The following is a 17027-nucleotide window of genomic DNA, read 5'->3' as shown; positions in this document are numbered from 1 at the left end:
GGTCTCTATTCTGCTGCTTTTTACATTTCAACTTTTATAGTCCAAAGTGCCATCCATTGTATATAAGAGAAAATAATGTCCAAAAGCTTTAAGTAATTTGCTAAATTTCTCTCACACACAGTGCTTTGAAGCTGTAACAGCTTTCTTTTATCAAGCTCTTACTGTGTATGCATCAGGCACCATGCTAAGTAAGTGCTTGCAGCATTAACTAACTTAACATTTGCAACCACCCGAGCAATCCATTCTCCCCTTTTACCAGAAAACTGAAACTCAGAAAGCATTTTACACAGAAAGGTTTTAAATGGCTGAGCCAAAGAAAGAAAACATAAGCCAGCTCATTTGGTTACTTGTTCGTTGTTTCGGGAGATTATGTCATGGAGGAATGTGAATTCAAATCAATGTTTTGCAGCGTCAATGTATTCCTCCTTTGATGTCAGCATAGGAATACATTAGAGTCTTTTGATGCTATTTTTACAGAAACTGTGTCCAAACATGGCAAGTTTTATTTTCTAAGACTGGGCTGTTTGAAAGGCCAGAGAGTATAATGTATTTCTATCACAGTTAGGGCCAACGAAATGAGAAAGTTCATGTCATAACAATTTCTAAAGACCACATTGAAGTCAACGTTCAGGATGGAGGCTGCCACCTACCTGTTTCCAGGGGCACACTGAAGCTGGGCAGGCTCCGCCCTGCCTGTGTTTCAGCCACCGCAGTGACGGAGAACACGGAGCCGCAGGGCAAGCTCCCCACCACGCAGGACTCTCCCGTGCTGCTGCACCGATACAGCCCTTTCTCCCCCTGGGCAGTCACCGTGTAAGTGGCATCGTCATTAGTGGATCGCCAGTGCACACGAATCATGGAGAATGCATCCTTTGAAACGTTTTTTATTTCGGGACTGCAAGGAGCTAAGCGATTTTAGATTATTAATTGAAACAGTGTGAGTCAAAAATATCAGGTGTGCCATCTGGTCTAAATGTGATTCCCACCCCCGCCTCCCCCACCGCCCTAACATGAGATCATCCCTGCTTTCAAACATAATGAGCATGTAGGCCAGATTCACAGAGCCTTTGTGTGGAAACATGGTATTAGGTTCTTTTAGCATCAGACTCACTGGAAAATATTAAGGGGCATTTTGAACTCCAAAAGCAAAAGTAATTAAGATGAACATTTGCCGTCTTAACCCTCGTGGCGTGAATACGGAGAGTTCCCTGTCCCCCCCGCCCCCCAAAAGTCAGAGGAACTGAATGGCTGAAGTAATTACTGAGGAAGCTTTCCACTCTCCCCATAATCTCCTTTTTTGTTTTTTTTTTCCCCCCACTTTCCTTGTTCTACCTACTCTTCTGCCCTTCTGTAGGAAGAGAGGGGCTCTGATGGTCCCCACAAAGAGTGGTTTTACAGTTCTTGCTGAATGCCCATCATGAAGGGCATGCCCATAGCTAGGGTGAATAGTTCAGACAGCAGTGAAGGAAATCATAGCTGTATCGTACCTGTGGTTACAAATCGGGAAGTACATGACATATTGCTGCCCCGGACTTCGCTGAAGGAATACACTGTGATGTTGTACTTGGTGTCACACTCTAGAGCGGAGAGGGTGCAAGCAGGAGCAGTGTCATTGCACTCAACCACTTTGAACCCATCTACAGCCTTGGTTTCATAAAGTTCGGCACCACGGACAGGAGACCAGACAATCTCTACTCTGTCACTGGACACCAACACAGGGTTAATATCGCTAGGACAACAGGGGGCTGAAAGCAGGAGCAGAGAGAGAAAATGGAGGTCAGTAAAGGAACAAGGATGTCAGAGGGGGGCATTGAGTCCTGATCTCCCAGGGCCCAGAGCTTCTGCCACAGCCCTCCCAAGTTGCTCCAAGAACCTCCTACAGGTCTTTCCAGCTGTGATCTTGGCCTAACACCCACTACATAAAGGATAAATCCTCTATGCATGACGTCCAAGGTCATCACAAGCTGCATCCAACCTACATGTTCAGCTGTGCCTCCCCTCACCAATTCCCTCAATTCCCCACCCTACATGTGCTCTCATTTCCTTATGCCTTGAAGACTGCTAACCCTCTACTGAAATGCTGTTCCTCTCTTCTGCCTGATAAAAATTATACCTAGTCTAAGTTCCCAATCCTATCAGTCTTTCCAGACACTAACCAGATAAGACTGAGGGCTGCAGGAGGGGGAAGGATCATTGTATTAGTACATCTTAGAACAGACCCTATATTATGTCATGGACAAATTCTGACAAATGTCTAGCATGGCTTGGAGTTTTCTGGGATGCCCTTGCCCCACCTACATTCCATTCATCCTTAAATATCCAGTTCAAGGTCACTCCTTCTGGAAGGCCCTCCTGTGCTCTTGAGACTTGATTGATAGCCTCTTATTCCATTTTCCAAAGGCATCAATTATTTGATTCCTTCAACTTGATAAAATTTATTGTAATACAGCTAGTTATACACAATGATATTATGTTTTTATTTGTAAATATGGTTAAGTTTAAATAACTCACTCCATTCATTCTTCAAACATCAAGCGTTTCCCATATGCCAATCACAGTATAAGAAACGTTGAGGATGAAGAGGTAAATAAAACAGTCCTTGCTCCCTAGAAGATCCAAGACTAGTAGAGGAGAATAATAGTAATAATGATGCTAATAAAAAATACTTTGCACTGTGCTTTACCACATGCAAAGACCTATTTCATATTCATGCTCTCATTATTATTTGTCCCATTTTGCATACTAAGGATACTAAGGAACTAGCAAGGTAATGTCCTTATCCCCATTTTTCAAATGAGTTAGAGGTCAAGTTAGGACAGGTGTCCTGCTGCAGAGCCTTCCACACCAGGCAGTGCCTTTGCCATGGCATCTCTGTTTTCGGTCTTGGGGAAAGGGTGAACTCCTGAGACAGGAGGACTGTGTCCCCTTCAGCACCTTGCACAGGGTGCTGAACACTCAGTAGATCATGGTGGAGGGTTTAAGTTTTCAGAGCAGGTATGAACAACTATATTCTTTGCTCTCTTTTCACTTCTACGCCTTGCATTCTTGTTAAGGTTGGGTCCATGAACCCAAAATTTCCTGCTCTGGAAAGAATGTGAGAGGAGAGATTCTCTTTCTGTTCTTGACCCTGGAATGACTCCCAGGTAACCTATGTCAGTCAGTTATCACAAAGGTGATTTATGCTGCTGCTGAGTTCAGGGAACTCAGAACTCCCTTCACAAGCATCAAGTGCAACTTACCTGTGGTATAATTGAACACATCGCCCAGAGGACTCTGCCCTGCCTTGTTATAGGCAAAAACACTAATAAAGTAAGTGAAGCCACATTCAGATAAGAAATTGCACTGGGTGAGGGATGTGTTGCAGTGGACTTCCAAGCCATCATCACTCTTCACAAAGGCCACATAGTAATCACCCAGATCTACATTGGACCAAGCCACAGACAGGTGGCCCGGAGGATCTTCTTGGATGGTCACTCTTCCAGGTGCACAAGCAACTAGGAAACAGTAAATAATAAACAGCTATGAGAGTCCTGCAAGAGATTTTCTTTATACCTTTGCAATTGTCCAGAATATCACATGCCACGGACAAGGAATAAATCAAACAGTATGTGCAAACCAACAAGGCATTCTCACATGTTGTAAAACTTATCTCACACAATACATGCTAGACAATGTCAGAAATAGGCATGGATGGGGCACCCGAGTGGCTCAGTTGGTTAAGTGTCTGACATCGGCTCAGGTCATGATCTCACAGTTTGTGCTGACAGCGCAGAGCCTGGAGCCTGTTTCGGATTTTGCGTCTGCTCCTCTCTCTGCCACTCCCCCGTTCACACTCTGTCTTTCTCAAAAATAAATAAACATTAAAAAGATTTTTTAAATTAAAAAATAAAAGAAATAGGTATGGATCACCTTGGTTAACATTGCATTCATTTCTGTGTTAAGGAAATGCCAGGATCAGCATAGAATGAAGGGATGACTTCAAATGAAGTTTATTCTTTCAAGCTCTAAGCTTTTAAAATTTTAGCCATCTTTAGTGGAATCTTCCTAAAATATATTTCACAATTCTGGGACCCAGGAAACACATAGCACTTTCGAAACATAGTTCTTTTATTGGTAAGTTGGGCTGTTCCCATGATCATGACTGATTGTTTTACAATTTTTTTTAATGTCTATTTATTTTTGAGAGACAGAGAACAAACAAGCGAGGGAGGGGCAGAGAGAGAGGAAGACACAGAATCCGAAGCAGGCTCCAGACTCTGAGCTGTCAGCACAGAACTCGATGCGGGGCTCGAACTCACAAACCGTGAGATCATAACCTGAGCCGTAAGTTGGACGCTTAACCAACTGAGCCACCCAGGCGTCCCATGACTGATTGTTTTATACACAAACTGATGCCACCCAACTGTAGACATGCAGGATTATTTCAGTGGCACTTTACCCTGGCTGCACATTAGAATTAAGTGAGGAGCTTTTACAAACTAGTCATACCAGACTCCACTCCCAGAAGCTCTGATTTAGTTGATCTTAGGTGGATTTTTAAAAAGCTCCCCAGATGCTCTTAATGTGCCTCCAAGATTGGGAAACACTGGAGGGTTCTCTCCTGCATTAAATGATTAACTTGGATCTGCTATGCTTTTGAAAGTGTATTCTGATTTTTTCCTTCACTCTCAGCTATTCCAACCTCATAACCATTTCTAATAGGCTGTCTGCAGCAAATTATAACTCTCAAAAGAGAAGCCAAATCACCAGGTTTGCTATCAGTGACCTTAATTTAACATAACTATAAGAAATTGTGCATCTGGGCTCCTGGGTGGCTCAGTTGGTTAAGTGTCCCGCTCTTGATTTCAGCTCAGGTCATGATCTCACAGTTCGTGAGACCCAGCCCCATGTTGAGCTCTGTGCCGGCAACACAGGACCTGCTTGGGATTCTCTGTCTCCTCTTTCCTCTCTCAATAAATAAATAAACTTTTTAAAAAGTTAAAAAAAAAAAAAAGAAACTGTGTATCTGAGGGCTTGGCTTATTTTTTCCCTGTAAAATACACTGCATCAGCTTGGTGATGGCTCTTTTCCTCTCTGTTCAGAAGCCTTTTAAACTCAGGATGACATAGTTCTCTCTGCTGGGTAAAGTGGACATTATTGTGATTATCTACATTTTCTTTGGCTTAGAGGACTAAAATCAGGCAAACCTGGGCTTGAATCCTAGCTCTAGCGCTTATTATTGGTGTGACTTTGGAAAAATTACGTCACTCTCAGACCTAAACTTTTTTTTATCTGAAAAAGGAAATAATAGAGCCTACATCATTGAGTTGTCATGAAAGATAAATAAAATAATGTATTTATAGTGCCTGGTACATAGAAGGTCTTCACTAAATGTTAGTTCCCATCACCAAAACACAGAAATGTTTCTAAATAGAGGAGTAAACCTCCACATATGTAAGCCTTCATTTTTCTGATAAGATGAAAATAGGAAGATATTTAAGCACATACTCAGAATTATAGACTGCCCACCTTTATTTATTTAAAAAAAAAATTTTTTTTTCAACGTTTATTTATTTTGGGGACAGAGAGAGACAGAGCATGAACGGGGGAGGGGCAGAGAGAGAGGGAGACACAGAATCGGAAACAGGCTCCAGGCTCTGAGCCATCCGCCCAGAGCCCGACGCGGGGCTCGAACTCCCGGACCGTGAGATCGTGACCTGGCTGAAGTCGGACGCTTAACCGACTGCGCCACCCAGGTGCCCCCTGCCCACCTTTATTTAAAAAATAGCTCCCACCCAGCATAGGTCTGCAAAACATGACGTAAGGAAGAGGCCACTGTGTGTACTGCACAGTTAAACCTATGTATAACTCCAACTGGATCCTAGAATTTTTACAGCTTTACAAAGTATAAAGATAATCAATTAATGAAAGAATAGAATAGGAGCCAGGACTCCTAATTTTCAAAGATGTGCTTTTTCCAATGCGTGATATCCAGTTTTACTATCACATTAAACTCCTTAGAATGTCCCATTCAATGCTTTCACTTAGACCAGGCTTCTAGAATGTTCTGGAACATTATCAACATTATCAGGTGGTTATTTGTTTCCCTGATGGCAGTCACACTGGCTTGCCAGCCCCACAGTCACTCTTGCTTACATACCAGTTTTTAGGGCCTCTGATGAAGTTGACTTGCTAGACCCAGCATCATTACTTGCTAAAACTGAAATTAGGTACTCAGTCCCACACTGTAGGGAGGAGATAGTACAGGCACTGAGAGTCGTACTACAGCTCAGCTCCGAAGAGTCACTCAAAGCCATCACGGTATAGTTGAAAGCTCCTTCCGTTGGGGCCCATGAAACAGAAGCCTTCAGAGCCCCACCGTCAAGAGAGACTTGAATGCTGGCAGGGGCACGAGGACCTAGATATTTAAGAAACAATTAAGATTTTGCAGTAGCCTCGAAAATCCAAGTAAGATTTGGCCTAACAACATTGCAGAGCTTGGAGGATGACGTACCACGATAGTAGGATAATTGCAAGCGTTTAGAGCATAAAATTGGGACTTAAAGGTAACACATCTGCCGTTGACTATGCAAACTCATAACTAGCTATGCGACATTATCCATGTTATTTAATATGTTATTTACTTTTTTTTTTTTTAACGTCTGTAAAATGGATCTAATAAGGGGCGCCTGGGTGGCGCAGTCGGTTAAGCGTCCGACTTCAGCCAGGTCACGATCTCGCGGTCCGGGAGTTCGAGCCCGCATCAGGCTCTGGGCTGATGGCTCAGAGCCTGGAGCCTGTTTCCGATTCTGTGTCTCCCTCTCTCTCTGCCCCTCCCCCATTCATGCTCTGTCTCTCTCTGTCCCAAAAATAAATAAACGTTGAAAAAAAAAATTAAAAAAAAAATGGATCTAATAAGATCAGTCCCTAACATATATTAGGTGCTAAATAAGCATTCATTCATTCACTGAATGAATCAGTGAACACACAACAAGTAATTGAATAATTAAATGAGATTATAAATGTGAAGGGCTAAAAGGGCCCTACGGATATGTTATTATTAAGTGGTAGGTCAAATATTCTATTATCGAAAGATGAAGCTGAACGGAGTAGCTTCAACAATATCCTTCCTTTACTTTTTTTTTTTTTTTTAACTAGGCTCTATGCCCAGCACAGAGCCCAATGTAGGGCTTAAACTCACGACCCTGAGATCGAGACCTGAGCTGAGATCAAGAGTTGGATGCTTAACCAACTGAGCCAGGCAGGCACCCCTACTTTTTTTTTTTAAAGATTTTATTTTTAAGTAATCTCTACACCAACATGGGGCTTGAACTTACAACTCTGAAATCAAGACTCATATGCTCTACTAGTTGAGACAGCCAGACACCGTTCCCTTCTTTATTTCTGACACCTGCTAAGACTTTTTATGTAAGTGTTTTTAGGTCATAACTGATTCTAAAAGAGCAGAATTTCATTCCATTCAAAATCAAAGGGAAGAAAGGAAAGTATCAAGTGTGATGGTCATATATTAGAGCAGTCATTTTAGTGTCTCCAAAAACTTCCCTCTACATTTGTAGAAATATGCCTTCCTCTTTTCAGGGTTATCCTTTTGAGAAAGCTTGAGAAGTATCCTTTTGTGTTGGGGATCTGTGCTGTAATGAGGCCCACCTGGAAGGCATTAGAGACCTGCTTGCATAGCATATGAGCAGAAACCAGCAACTTCTAGACACACTTGGGTTATGCAGGCAAGGCCCTGTTTGAGGAAACAGGCACTCAACTCATCCTCTACAGGGCACATCCCTGCCATGTTTCTCCTATAGGCCTTCGAGGTCCTACAGGACCCTTCCCCTGCTTCCTGGTTAGTTTACCTGCAGAGGCAGTTCTGCTCTGAAGTAATTCTGGGTTAAGGCTAGTAAAAGTAGCCTGCAGTATTTTAGGACAACCAGCTCTTTCCACATGGGGGATGGGAGAACCAGGAAAAATGAGTACAGTATTGGGGGTTGTTGGGGGGTTGAATTGAGTCCCCTCAAAATTCATATGTTGAAGCCCTAACCCCTAGTACCTCAAAATGTCATCTTATTTGAAAACAGGGTCATAGTAGATGCAATTAGTGCAGATGAGATCATTAGGGTGGGCCCTAATCCAATATGACTGGTGTCCTTAGAAAGAGAGAAAATTTTGTGCTTGCTTTGACAACACATATACTAAAATTGGAATGATACATGGGGCGCTTGAGTGGGTTAGTTGGTTAAGCATCCAACTTCAGCTCAGGTCATGATCTCACAGTTGGTGGGTTGGAGCCCCACGTTAGGCTCTGTGCTGAGCTCAGAGCCTGGAGCCTGCTTCGGATTCTGTGTCTCCCTCTCTCTCTCTGCCCCTCCCCTGCTCATGCTCTGTCTCTGTCTCTCTCAAAAATGAATAAACATCAAAAAAATTTTTTTTAAATAATAAAATTGGAATGATATGGATTAGCATGGCCCCTGCATAAGGAATGGCATGCAAATTCATGAAGCATTACTTAACTAATTAAAAAATAAAAAGAGGAAATCTGGACATAGGCATACACTTCCAGGTAGAATGCCATGTGATTATGAAGGGCACCATCTATAAGCCAAGGAGAAAGGCCTGGAACAAATCCTTCCCTCATAGTCCTGAGAAGGAACCAATTGTGCTGACATCTTGATTTCAGACTTCTGGCCTCCAAAACGGGGAGACAACAAATTTGTGTTGTTTAAGTAGGTTTGTGGCACTTCGTTAAGACAGCCCTAGCAAACTAATAGAGAGGCTAAATCTATACTCTAAAAAATTAAAAAAAAAATTTTTTTTTATGTTTTATTTATTTTTGAGAGAGAGAGAGAGCAAGCATGTGAGGGACAGAGAGAGAGAGAGGGAGACACAGAATCCGAGACTGACTCTGTCTCAGTCCAGACTCTGAGCTAGCTGTTAGCACAGAGCCAGATGCGGGCCTCGAACCCGTGAACTGGGAGATCATGACCTGAGCCGAAGTTGGATGCTCAACTGACTGAGCCTCCCAGGCACCCCAATACTCTAAAATATGTTTAAACATGGGAAACAAATGAAAAAGGAAAGCTTTAAGAAAACAGTCACTTTTGGAGGTGGCTGTCCCTGACCCCAGCCTGATGGAGAGGTTTCCTCTCATACCACTCTGTGCCTGCAAATCCTTCTCTCAAAGCACTTGTTACACTGAACTGTAACCACTGATTTATGCATTGGTCTCCCCTAAGACACAATCAGTTCTCCAAGTGTAGGGATTACACTTTAATTGATTTTGTGTCCCCATCAGCTAAATGATGCCCAGTACATAGTGGGCCCTCAGTTAACGTTTGTGGAAAGAAAGAATGAATGAATGCATAGAAAAAGGCCGGGAGAGACTGGTTTATCACAGACATCCTGACTCACCAGGCCCATCAAGAATCACCTTAAGGCCACCTTGCTATGATGTCGCTCTAGAGAAGAATTACAAAAGGCACACCCTTTCTCCTTGAATTTCTGTCTTGACTCACAGATAATGGGGCTTCCATCCCACCCTCCAAACTTAGGGTATGTTGGAAAGAACAGCTCTGGTTTCTTTCCTCCCTTTCCTTGGTCCTCTCCAAGGGATGAAACAGCTTATCTGGTTGGTGAGAGTCTGGCATTAGGCCACATTGTCAGTGGGTGGCTTACTCTGTCTCGAGAGAAAAAAAATCCCTCTCCTTCCCTCCCTCTCCCTCTCATTCTTTTTGGCTTACTCCAGCAGATCGGTTTGGGTTTCCACGTATCATGCAGTAGGATCCCCTGAGCAGGCCTAAGCTGAGGTGTGGGGCAATATATCTGAAATTCTGATTCCCAGCACAGCATAAAGTACCCTACCAACAGGAACTTTGTTTGGTTTGCTGCTGGATCTCTAGAGCAATGCTCGCTCAAAGTTGGCTCACACTCACTAAATGGCTACTGAATAAAATGAATTCCTGTTTGTCCCAGTTCTTTCTGTTTATGCTGTTGGTCTAAGCTAGGAAGGGTCGGGGAGACTCATAAACCTAGCAAAAATCATCTCCTGTTGTGTGATACGGCATGTGTATGCTTGAAATAAGTTAGATATCAGAGACAGAGAAGCCATGCTCTGTGTATTCTGAGCAGCATTTCTTTATACAGGCAGTCAGCGTTTAAACTACCGCACTATAAATAAACTCATAATAAATTTAAATATCTACCGCCAGCTGCTCTGTACTTATCAGTTAACACCCGCTTCCAACAGCTATGATGCATAGCCTCTCATTAATCAAAAGGGAGATTGCTTGAGGCTGAGCTGGGAAGTCCTTACTTGTTCTCTGATTGCAGGTGGAGTCATCCCCAGGGGTTCCATTGGCATTCCACGCATAGGCCTTTATGGTATAGAGAGTCCCAGCATCTAACCTGGTGAATCTCAAGGAGGTGTTTGTGGTATTCTCTTTCCATATTCTACCCAAACCATTGGCTCGCATAATGGACACAGAGAATCCAATTGCCATATATACAGCTTCCCACTGCACAAGAATAGAGTCTGGACTTGGAGAGCTTACTTCTAGAATTGGTGCAGCCAACACTATGAAGACAAAAACACATGCATTTGTGTTAGGAAACTCCAATACAGGATAATTCAGATTTAGAAATAAATAATTTGAGGTTGATCATCCATATTATGAAATAATTATTTGCTTTGCAAAAGGATTTACGGTAGGTAGAGTTCCATTAAATAATGGCTATCTAGGGGCACCTGGGTGGCTCAGTTGGTTAAGCGTCCAACTCTTGCTTTTGGCTTGGGTCATGACCTTGAAGTTGGTGAGTTTGAGCCCCACACTGGGCTCCAAGCTGACAGCATGGAGCCTGCTTGGGAGTCTGTCTCCTCTCTCTCTGACCCTCCCCCACTTGCGCTCTCTCTCTCAAAAATAAATAAATAGGGGCGCCTGGGTGGCTCAGTCGGTTAAGCTCCGACTTCGGCCCAGGTCACGATCTCATGGTCCATGAGTTCGAGCCCCGTGTTGGGCTCTGTGCTGACAGCTCAGAGCCTAGAGCCTACTTTGGATTCTGTGTCTCCCTCTCTCTCTGCTCCTCCCCCGTTCATGCTCTGTCTCTCTCTGTCTCAAAAATAAATAAACATTAAAATAAATAAATAAATAAATAAATAAATAAATAAAAATAATGTGTATTATAATACACATTATTATAAAATAATAAAATATATATAATGTATATATAAATAATGTGACTATCTAAATGTGTATTAATCACAAATGACTCATTAAAGGAATGGGGAACAGAATAACTCTAATATTAGGCATGACTTTCAACTGGAGGTTTGTAAAAAATTATATAAAATATCCCTGTAATTATAATATGGGGAAATGATGGTTTATAATATTTTTTAAGAAAATTTTTATGTTTATTTGCTTATTTTGAAAAGGGGCAGAGGAGCAGAGAGAGAGGAGTGAGAATTTGAAGCAGGCTTTGTGCTGTCAGCCAAGAATCCAATGTGGGGCTCGAACTCACTAACTGTGAGATCATGACCCGAGCCAAAGTCTGATGCTTAACCGAGTCACCCAGGTGCCCTTAAAAGCAGGGATGTTCGTAAAGACGCCCAAAATGGGTTTTATTTTCCAAAGCATCTGGAATTTAAATACCACCACCTCCACAGATATCTGAATTCCTAAAACATCTGGTGGCTTTCACCTCTGGGCCCTGAATCATAGGCACTCAAATGACACAAAATTATATCATGTACTTGCAGCCTCAGTATAACGGATCCAGGTCACAAACAATAGCCCGACAGAGGACAAGCATCCAGGTACCTGTCTTTGCCTGCTTTGGAAGCGATGCTGGGCTTCTCCCAGTGGCACTGACGGATCTGACAGTGATTTGGTACAAGGTTGCAGCCTTCAGGCCTGTCACAGTGCCTGGGGAATTGGCCACCATGGTTTCAGTGACAGTGTCTCCATCTTCAGCCGTGAGGAGATAACTGGTGGCCCCTGGCACTGTGGCCCATTCCACAGTGATGCTGGTGCTGATTTTTGAATATGCCTGATCAATAGTGGGTATTTCAGGAGCTGGAAGAGATATTGAAGTTGTACATTAGCTAGGATATCTATGAAGATTACTTCTTTCACCGTTTTCTTTTTCTTCTTCTATTTTTTTTTAAGAGATTTTATTTTAAGTAATCTCTGCACCTAATGTGGGGCTCGAACTTACAACTCTGAGATCAAGAGTCGCATGCTCTCCCGACTGAGCCAGCCAGGCGCCCCTGCCCTCATTTTCAAGATCAAGACAAAACAGAGAAAAAGAAATGCAAAGCTACTCTCCAAAAGAGAGCCAGAAAGCTCAAACTTCTCATTCAGAATGGGATTTCAAAGAGGTTTTTCCCAGTTGCCTCTGGGATAATTTGTATTTTTTGTACTTTTCAAAGGGTTAAATCAGAGTGGGGAGTGGGGCCCCTGCCTGGCTCAGTCTGTAGAGCATGCGACCCTTGATCTCGGGGTTGTGAGCTCTAGTCCCACATTGGGGATAGAGCCTACTTTAAAAAAAAAAAAAAAGCAGGGAATGATTGTGGGAAAGAACTCTGAGAGGAAGGAGAGAGTCATTGAGGGGCTTCGTTCCAGAGGCTTCCACACTGGTTTGGCACTCTGTGAATTCCCAGGCCTTCTCTGCTGCCACCAATCTCCCCTCCCAGCCCCTCACCTATGCTCCACTGCCTCCACCTGAAGACCAGGGTCTCACCTCTGCTGTGGCTATGTCTCCATCTCGTGCACTTGCACATTTCCCACAAGGTATCTAATCTAATGGAGGAAGAGGGAACATTGAGTTCTTTGTTTTACGATTGCTCTATCGTACTTTCTTTCATATTATCAGAGTGGAACCATTTTTAGATTCTTCTATATAAAACAAAAATAAACATTATTGTCCCACTCTCCATCAAAACACCTGCCCCAGCATAAGAAGGAGGTGCCGTGGTCTCTCCTCACCTGGGCCAGGCCATGGTTTGTCTGTGGGACATCAATGCTTATGTCATGAGTTTATATAAGGCATTCCTGCACTTTGGGTAAGGGGTAAGAGATACAGCATGGTAACAAGATTTACAACATTGTAAAACGCCACAGGCACAAAAATGCCCTGGGTGCAGGAGGTCCAAGTGGAAGAAAAGGTCAAACAGAAATAGCCGGTTTTAAGTTTGGAACTGGCACTTAGCCTTTTATGTTCAGTGTACCTCACTTGCCGGCTAAAATCACTATAGACCAACTTCAAAACTAAAGGGCAAAACGAAACTATAGGGCAAAGAGGAGAAAGAGTAACTATAGACCAAATGTGTGATTTACTGGTATCGACTCCCTCCCCTCAGCAGACCCCCACCTGCCAAATCCCTATGTGCATAGACAACTTCTCTTTCTGCACCAATAGCCCAGAGGGTTGGCTTTGGCAGCAACTCAGAAATAGCCAATCTGCAAGACTGAACAAAGTCTCCACTGTGCACTGGCCAGACATTCCTTGAACGTCACCCAGGACTGTCTCTTTTGCCACCGAAAGAAAACTCTGAAAGTTACATATGCTGGGGAAAAGTCGCAGACCTGCTCATCTTAGCCATTGGCCAGCAGAAGGTGACTGCAGGAAGCACCCATGTCCCCTCTCCCCCATGGCAGGATAGACAGCCCCATCAAGGGCCCCCTCTTCACCCCTCCCCCACCCCCCAATCATCCCCTTTCTGCTATCAGCTATTTGTCCTGTGTTATAGGTCTTCTTTCCTCTAACTAACTTGGTTGTGTCTCTCAACTCCTTTTCCAATAATTTCTACATCTTAAGATTTACTTTGAAATGTAAAATATCTACATCTCAGGATTGTTGTGAGGATTAAGTTAAATATTGCATGCGAGGGAGCTTTGATAGGTGGAAAGGGCTAGTGTGTGTGCGTGTGTGTGTGTGTGTGTGTACTAGGATGAGCAATTTTTGGGCTTAGAAGAGCCAGACCACATGGCACTGCCATGGACAAGTGCTAGAAGGTGAAATCCTGGGGAGTCTGGGGTAAGCACAGGAGAGACAGATTGCCTGCTTCACTGGGTGGGATCTGACCAGTAATAGCAGTGAAAGATCAACACCTCTGTACTATGCTTCCCTTAAAGAAATGAGAAGCCTGACTGGGATGTGTAAGGCTCCATAAATTAGCAGGAGTTCTCCCCTCTTTCTCAGTTCTGTGTTTGGCCCACTTACTGCTCTGACGAAAGAGATAACTCTATTTTCTAGATTTGCAGTCAACCACTCTGATCAGTCAAAAGTGAAAGAGACCCTTTGCTTCTCAGTATCTGTGCATTCCACCAACTCATAGAGATCTAAATTAGCTCAGGCAGCCCCGGTGGCCAGACACAGATAAAAAGCCTATTCCAGAACCCAAAGAGAATCATAATACACAGACCCAAAATGGAACCTCCTACATAGTATCAATAAAGCACATGCCATTTATTGAAAAACCAAGATGAATCAATTAATAGCATCATTGGTATCTCAGCCTGCCCCATTCTTTCTCTCAAATACTGTGGATAGTGTGGGACTAAAAAGGACCCCGCCCTGAGGGCTCAGTGTCTCCTGCAACCTTCTAAAGACACAGAAGTAGATTTTGTTCTAGTTCTTTGTTCACCCAAAGGCCACTTCTAAAAAAAAGTCACTTTGTATATGGCCAACCATTCCTTTTCATTGCTTCCTGGTGATCGTGAAGGTTTCTCAAGAATAAGGTAAAGGATACAAGTAAAACATGAGATAATTTTTGGAAACTTATTGCACATGCACGGATTTTATGGGTCAGCCATCTGTAACACTGTCAAATTTTTATTATTTTGTTTAAGTTTATTTATTTATTTTGAGAAAGAGTGGGAGGGGCAGAGAGAGAGGGAGGGAGAGGGTTCTCTCTCTCTGCAGAGAGACCCCTAAGCAGGCTCTGCACTGTCAGCACAGAGCTGAGGCAGGGCTCAAACTAGTGAACCATGGGAATCGTGATCTGAGCGGAAACCAAGAGCCAGATGCTTAACTGACTGAGCCACCCAGGTGCCCCTATTTTATTTTAAAAATTGAAGCACCTGTCTGGCTCAATTGATTGAGCATGTGACTCTTGATCTCAGGGTTGTGAGTTCAAGCCCCACATTGGGTGTAGAGATTACTTTAAAATAAAAATCTTTGGGGCACCTGAATGGCTCAGTCTTTTACACGTCCAACTCTTGATTTCGGCTCAGGTCATGATCTTAAGGTTCATGGAATTGAGCCCTGTGTGGGGCTCCACCCTGAGCCTGCTTGAGATTCTCTCTCCCTCTCCCTCTCTCTTCCCACCTCTCTCCCTCACTCTGTCCCCCCTTCCCCCCTCTCTCCCCCCTCTCTCCTGCTCATGCTCGCTCTCTCTCTCCCGCTTTCTAAAATAAAATTTTTAAAAATCTTTTTAAAAATCCGCCCAATTTTTAAATGACCTTAATTGCACTTCCTTTTCTGTGGCAGACAAAATAATAAATAAAAATTGTTCTCATTTACGTTGAATTACTATGAGCCCTTATTGGTGATATGATCAATATTACATGGGTCCTCTAAATAATCAAAATCTCATTGACTATAAATTTCCTCTAAAGAAATTATCCTTGGCTTTAGTCATTTATTGAGCAAAAATGACGGTAAAATTTTTTTAAAAGAAAGAATTTTTCTAGTCTTAAGTTTTCATTTTCTGTATTTTAAGGATGCACTGTTACAAGTGTAAAATCCTTTCTTATAAAAGTAGAGAATCCTAAGCTTTTACTCAAAAACATGTCTAGTTTTCTTCTCTAGTTCTTCAGAATACAAATAAGAAAAATTATATAAATTAGACTTTTCACTATTTGTGGCTAAAAATTTCTTTCTTTGGCTAGAATGATAATCACCATAATATTTTACTAATGACAACTGAATTTGAGAAATCCATCACTACATTACTTTTTATACATCTCAGTACTCAATAGGAAGGTCTTATGAGGACTTGTAAGTTTGGTCCATGTATTTGTCTTACCAGTTACACTCACAGTGTGAACACTCAGGAGATGTTGAATATTTTTCCGAGATAGCTTTTCTATTTCAGGGTAGCCCAAGAATTAACAGTGGAAATTAAAATCAAACATGGGGAGGGAAAACTTGCGTTTTAAAAACTTTTACCTGTATTTGCTGAAGCAACCTGAAAAGGAAAGTTTACAAAAATTAGAACCATGAAGAAAAATGCCATTTGGGGAAATGTAAAACATAAATCGGAGCAGTAATAAGTGTATCACAACATTTTCATTCATAATGCGAGCAATATCTGAATCCATACAGAGCATTTATTTGCACAAATTATTTCCCAAACTCAAATCTACCCCAAAGGAATCCTAAATAGAATTTAGAGGCTGGAAACAGATCACATTACTATTTCATTTTTCTCCCTGAATCTGCCTATTGAACTAAGTCAGTAGCTGTTGACAGATTTTTCAGAAATCTTTGTTCTTAAAATATAATGATAATCTTGTTTTCTTTCTCTAGTAAATTGCATTAAATTTCAAACATGCAAGCATATACAATCTTGGTATGGTCCAAAACTATTTTGTTTTCTATCTCCCCACCCACTAATCTCTCAAAAAGAGAGAGACAGAGACAGAGAGAGAGAGTGATAATAAATGTCTTTGTTCCCCCCTAAATAGTTGCAGGTGGGTTGGAACGGTGAACTCACCATTTTAAGACAGATAAGGCTGAATCCAATGAAAGACAAACATTTCTTGGGTCCGCCAGCCATCCTGGTGAATATAAGACTCACATGGCACACAGCAGAGTGATCAGGGTCCTCTTTGGTCCCCAGGAGGGCAGCACTGCCGGTGGTTGGGCTGTTGGGCAGCAACGTTAGGAGCAGATTCTGGGAAGTAGCTCCTCCCCTTTAGTGCGAGCAGACCCGTAACTGGGGGCACCTGGAGGCTGACAGGGACAGGTGTTTCGAAGACTGAAAAAAAGAGTTGAAAAACCACACCAAACTGGCCAAAAAACTACTGTAATCTGTG

The 17027-nt window shown here is 42.6% G+C and overlaps 1 protein-coding gene and 1 pseudogene across 1 annotated transcript in view; one reads left to right on the top strand and one right to left on the bottom strand.

The window, feature by feature from the left end:
* The window catches only part of FNDC7 (fibronectin type III domain containing 7), a 29713-nt gene extending 12945 nt beyond the window's left edge, over window positions 1-16768 (bottom strand). Inside the window, exons 1-8 of the mRNA XM_043575725.1 lie at window positions 16706-16768; window positions 16159-16177; window positions 11805-12059; window positions 10301-10561; window positions 6140-6397; window positions 3240-3494; window positions 1488-1745; window positions 651-905 (exon numbers count right to left, since the gene is read on the bottom strand). Of these exons, the coding sequence (XP_043431660.1) occupies window positions 651-905; window positions 1488-1745; window positions 3240-3494; window positions 6140-6397; window positions 10301-10561; window positions 11805-12059; window positions 16159-16177; window positions 16706-16768 (1624 nt within the window). The remainder of the gene's footprint in view (window positions 1-650; window positions 906-1487; window positions 1746-3239; window positions 3495-6139; window positions 6398-10300; window positions 10562-11804; window positions 12060-16158; window positions 16178-16705) is intronic.
* Window positions 8407-8505, top strand: LOC122482303 (annotated as a pseudogene).
* Window positions 16769-17027: the final 259 nt, after the last annotated feature.

The sequence above is a fragment of the Prionailurus bengalensis genome, chromosome C1, assembly GCF_016509475.1.
Source record: "Prionailurus bengalensis isolate Pbe53 chromosome C1, Fcat_Pben_1.1_paternal_pri, whole genome shotgun sequence".
Classification (NCBI taxonomy): Eukaryota; Metazoa; Chordata; class Mammalia; order Carnivora; family Felidae; genus Prionailurus; species Prionailurus bengalensis.
This window is presented reverse-complemented; position numbering and strand designations above follow the sequence as displayed.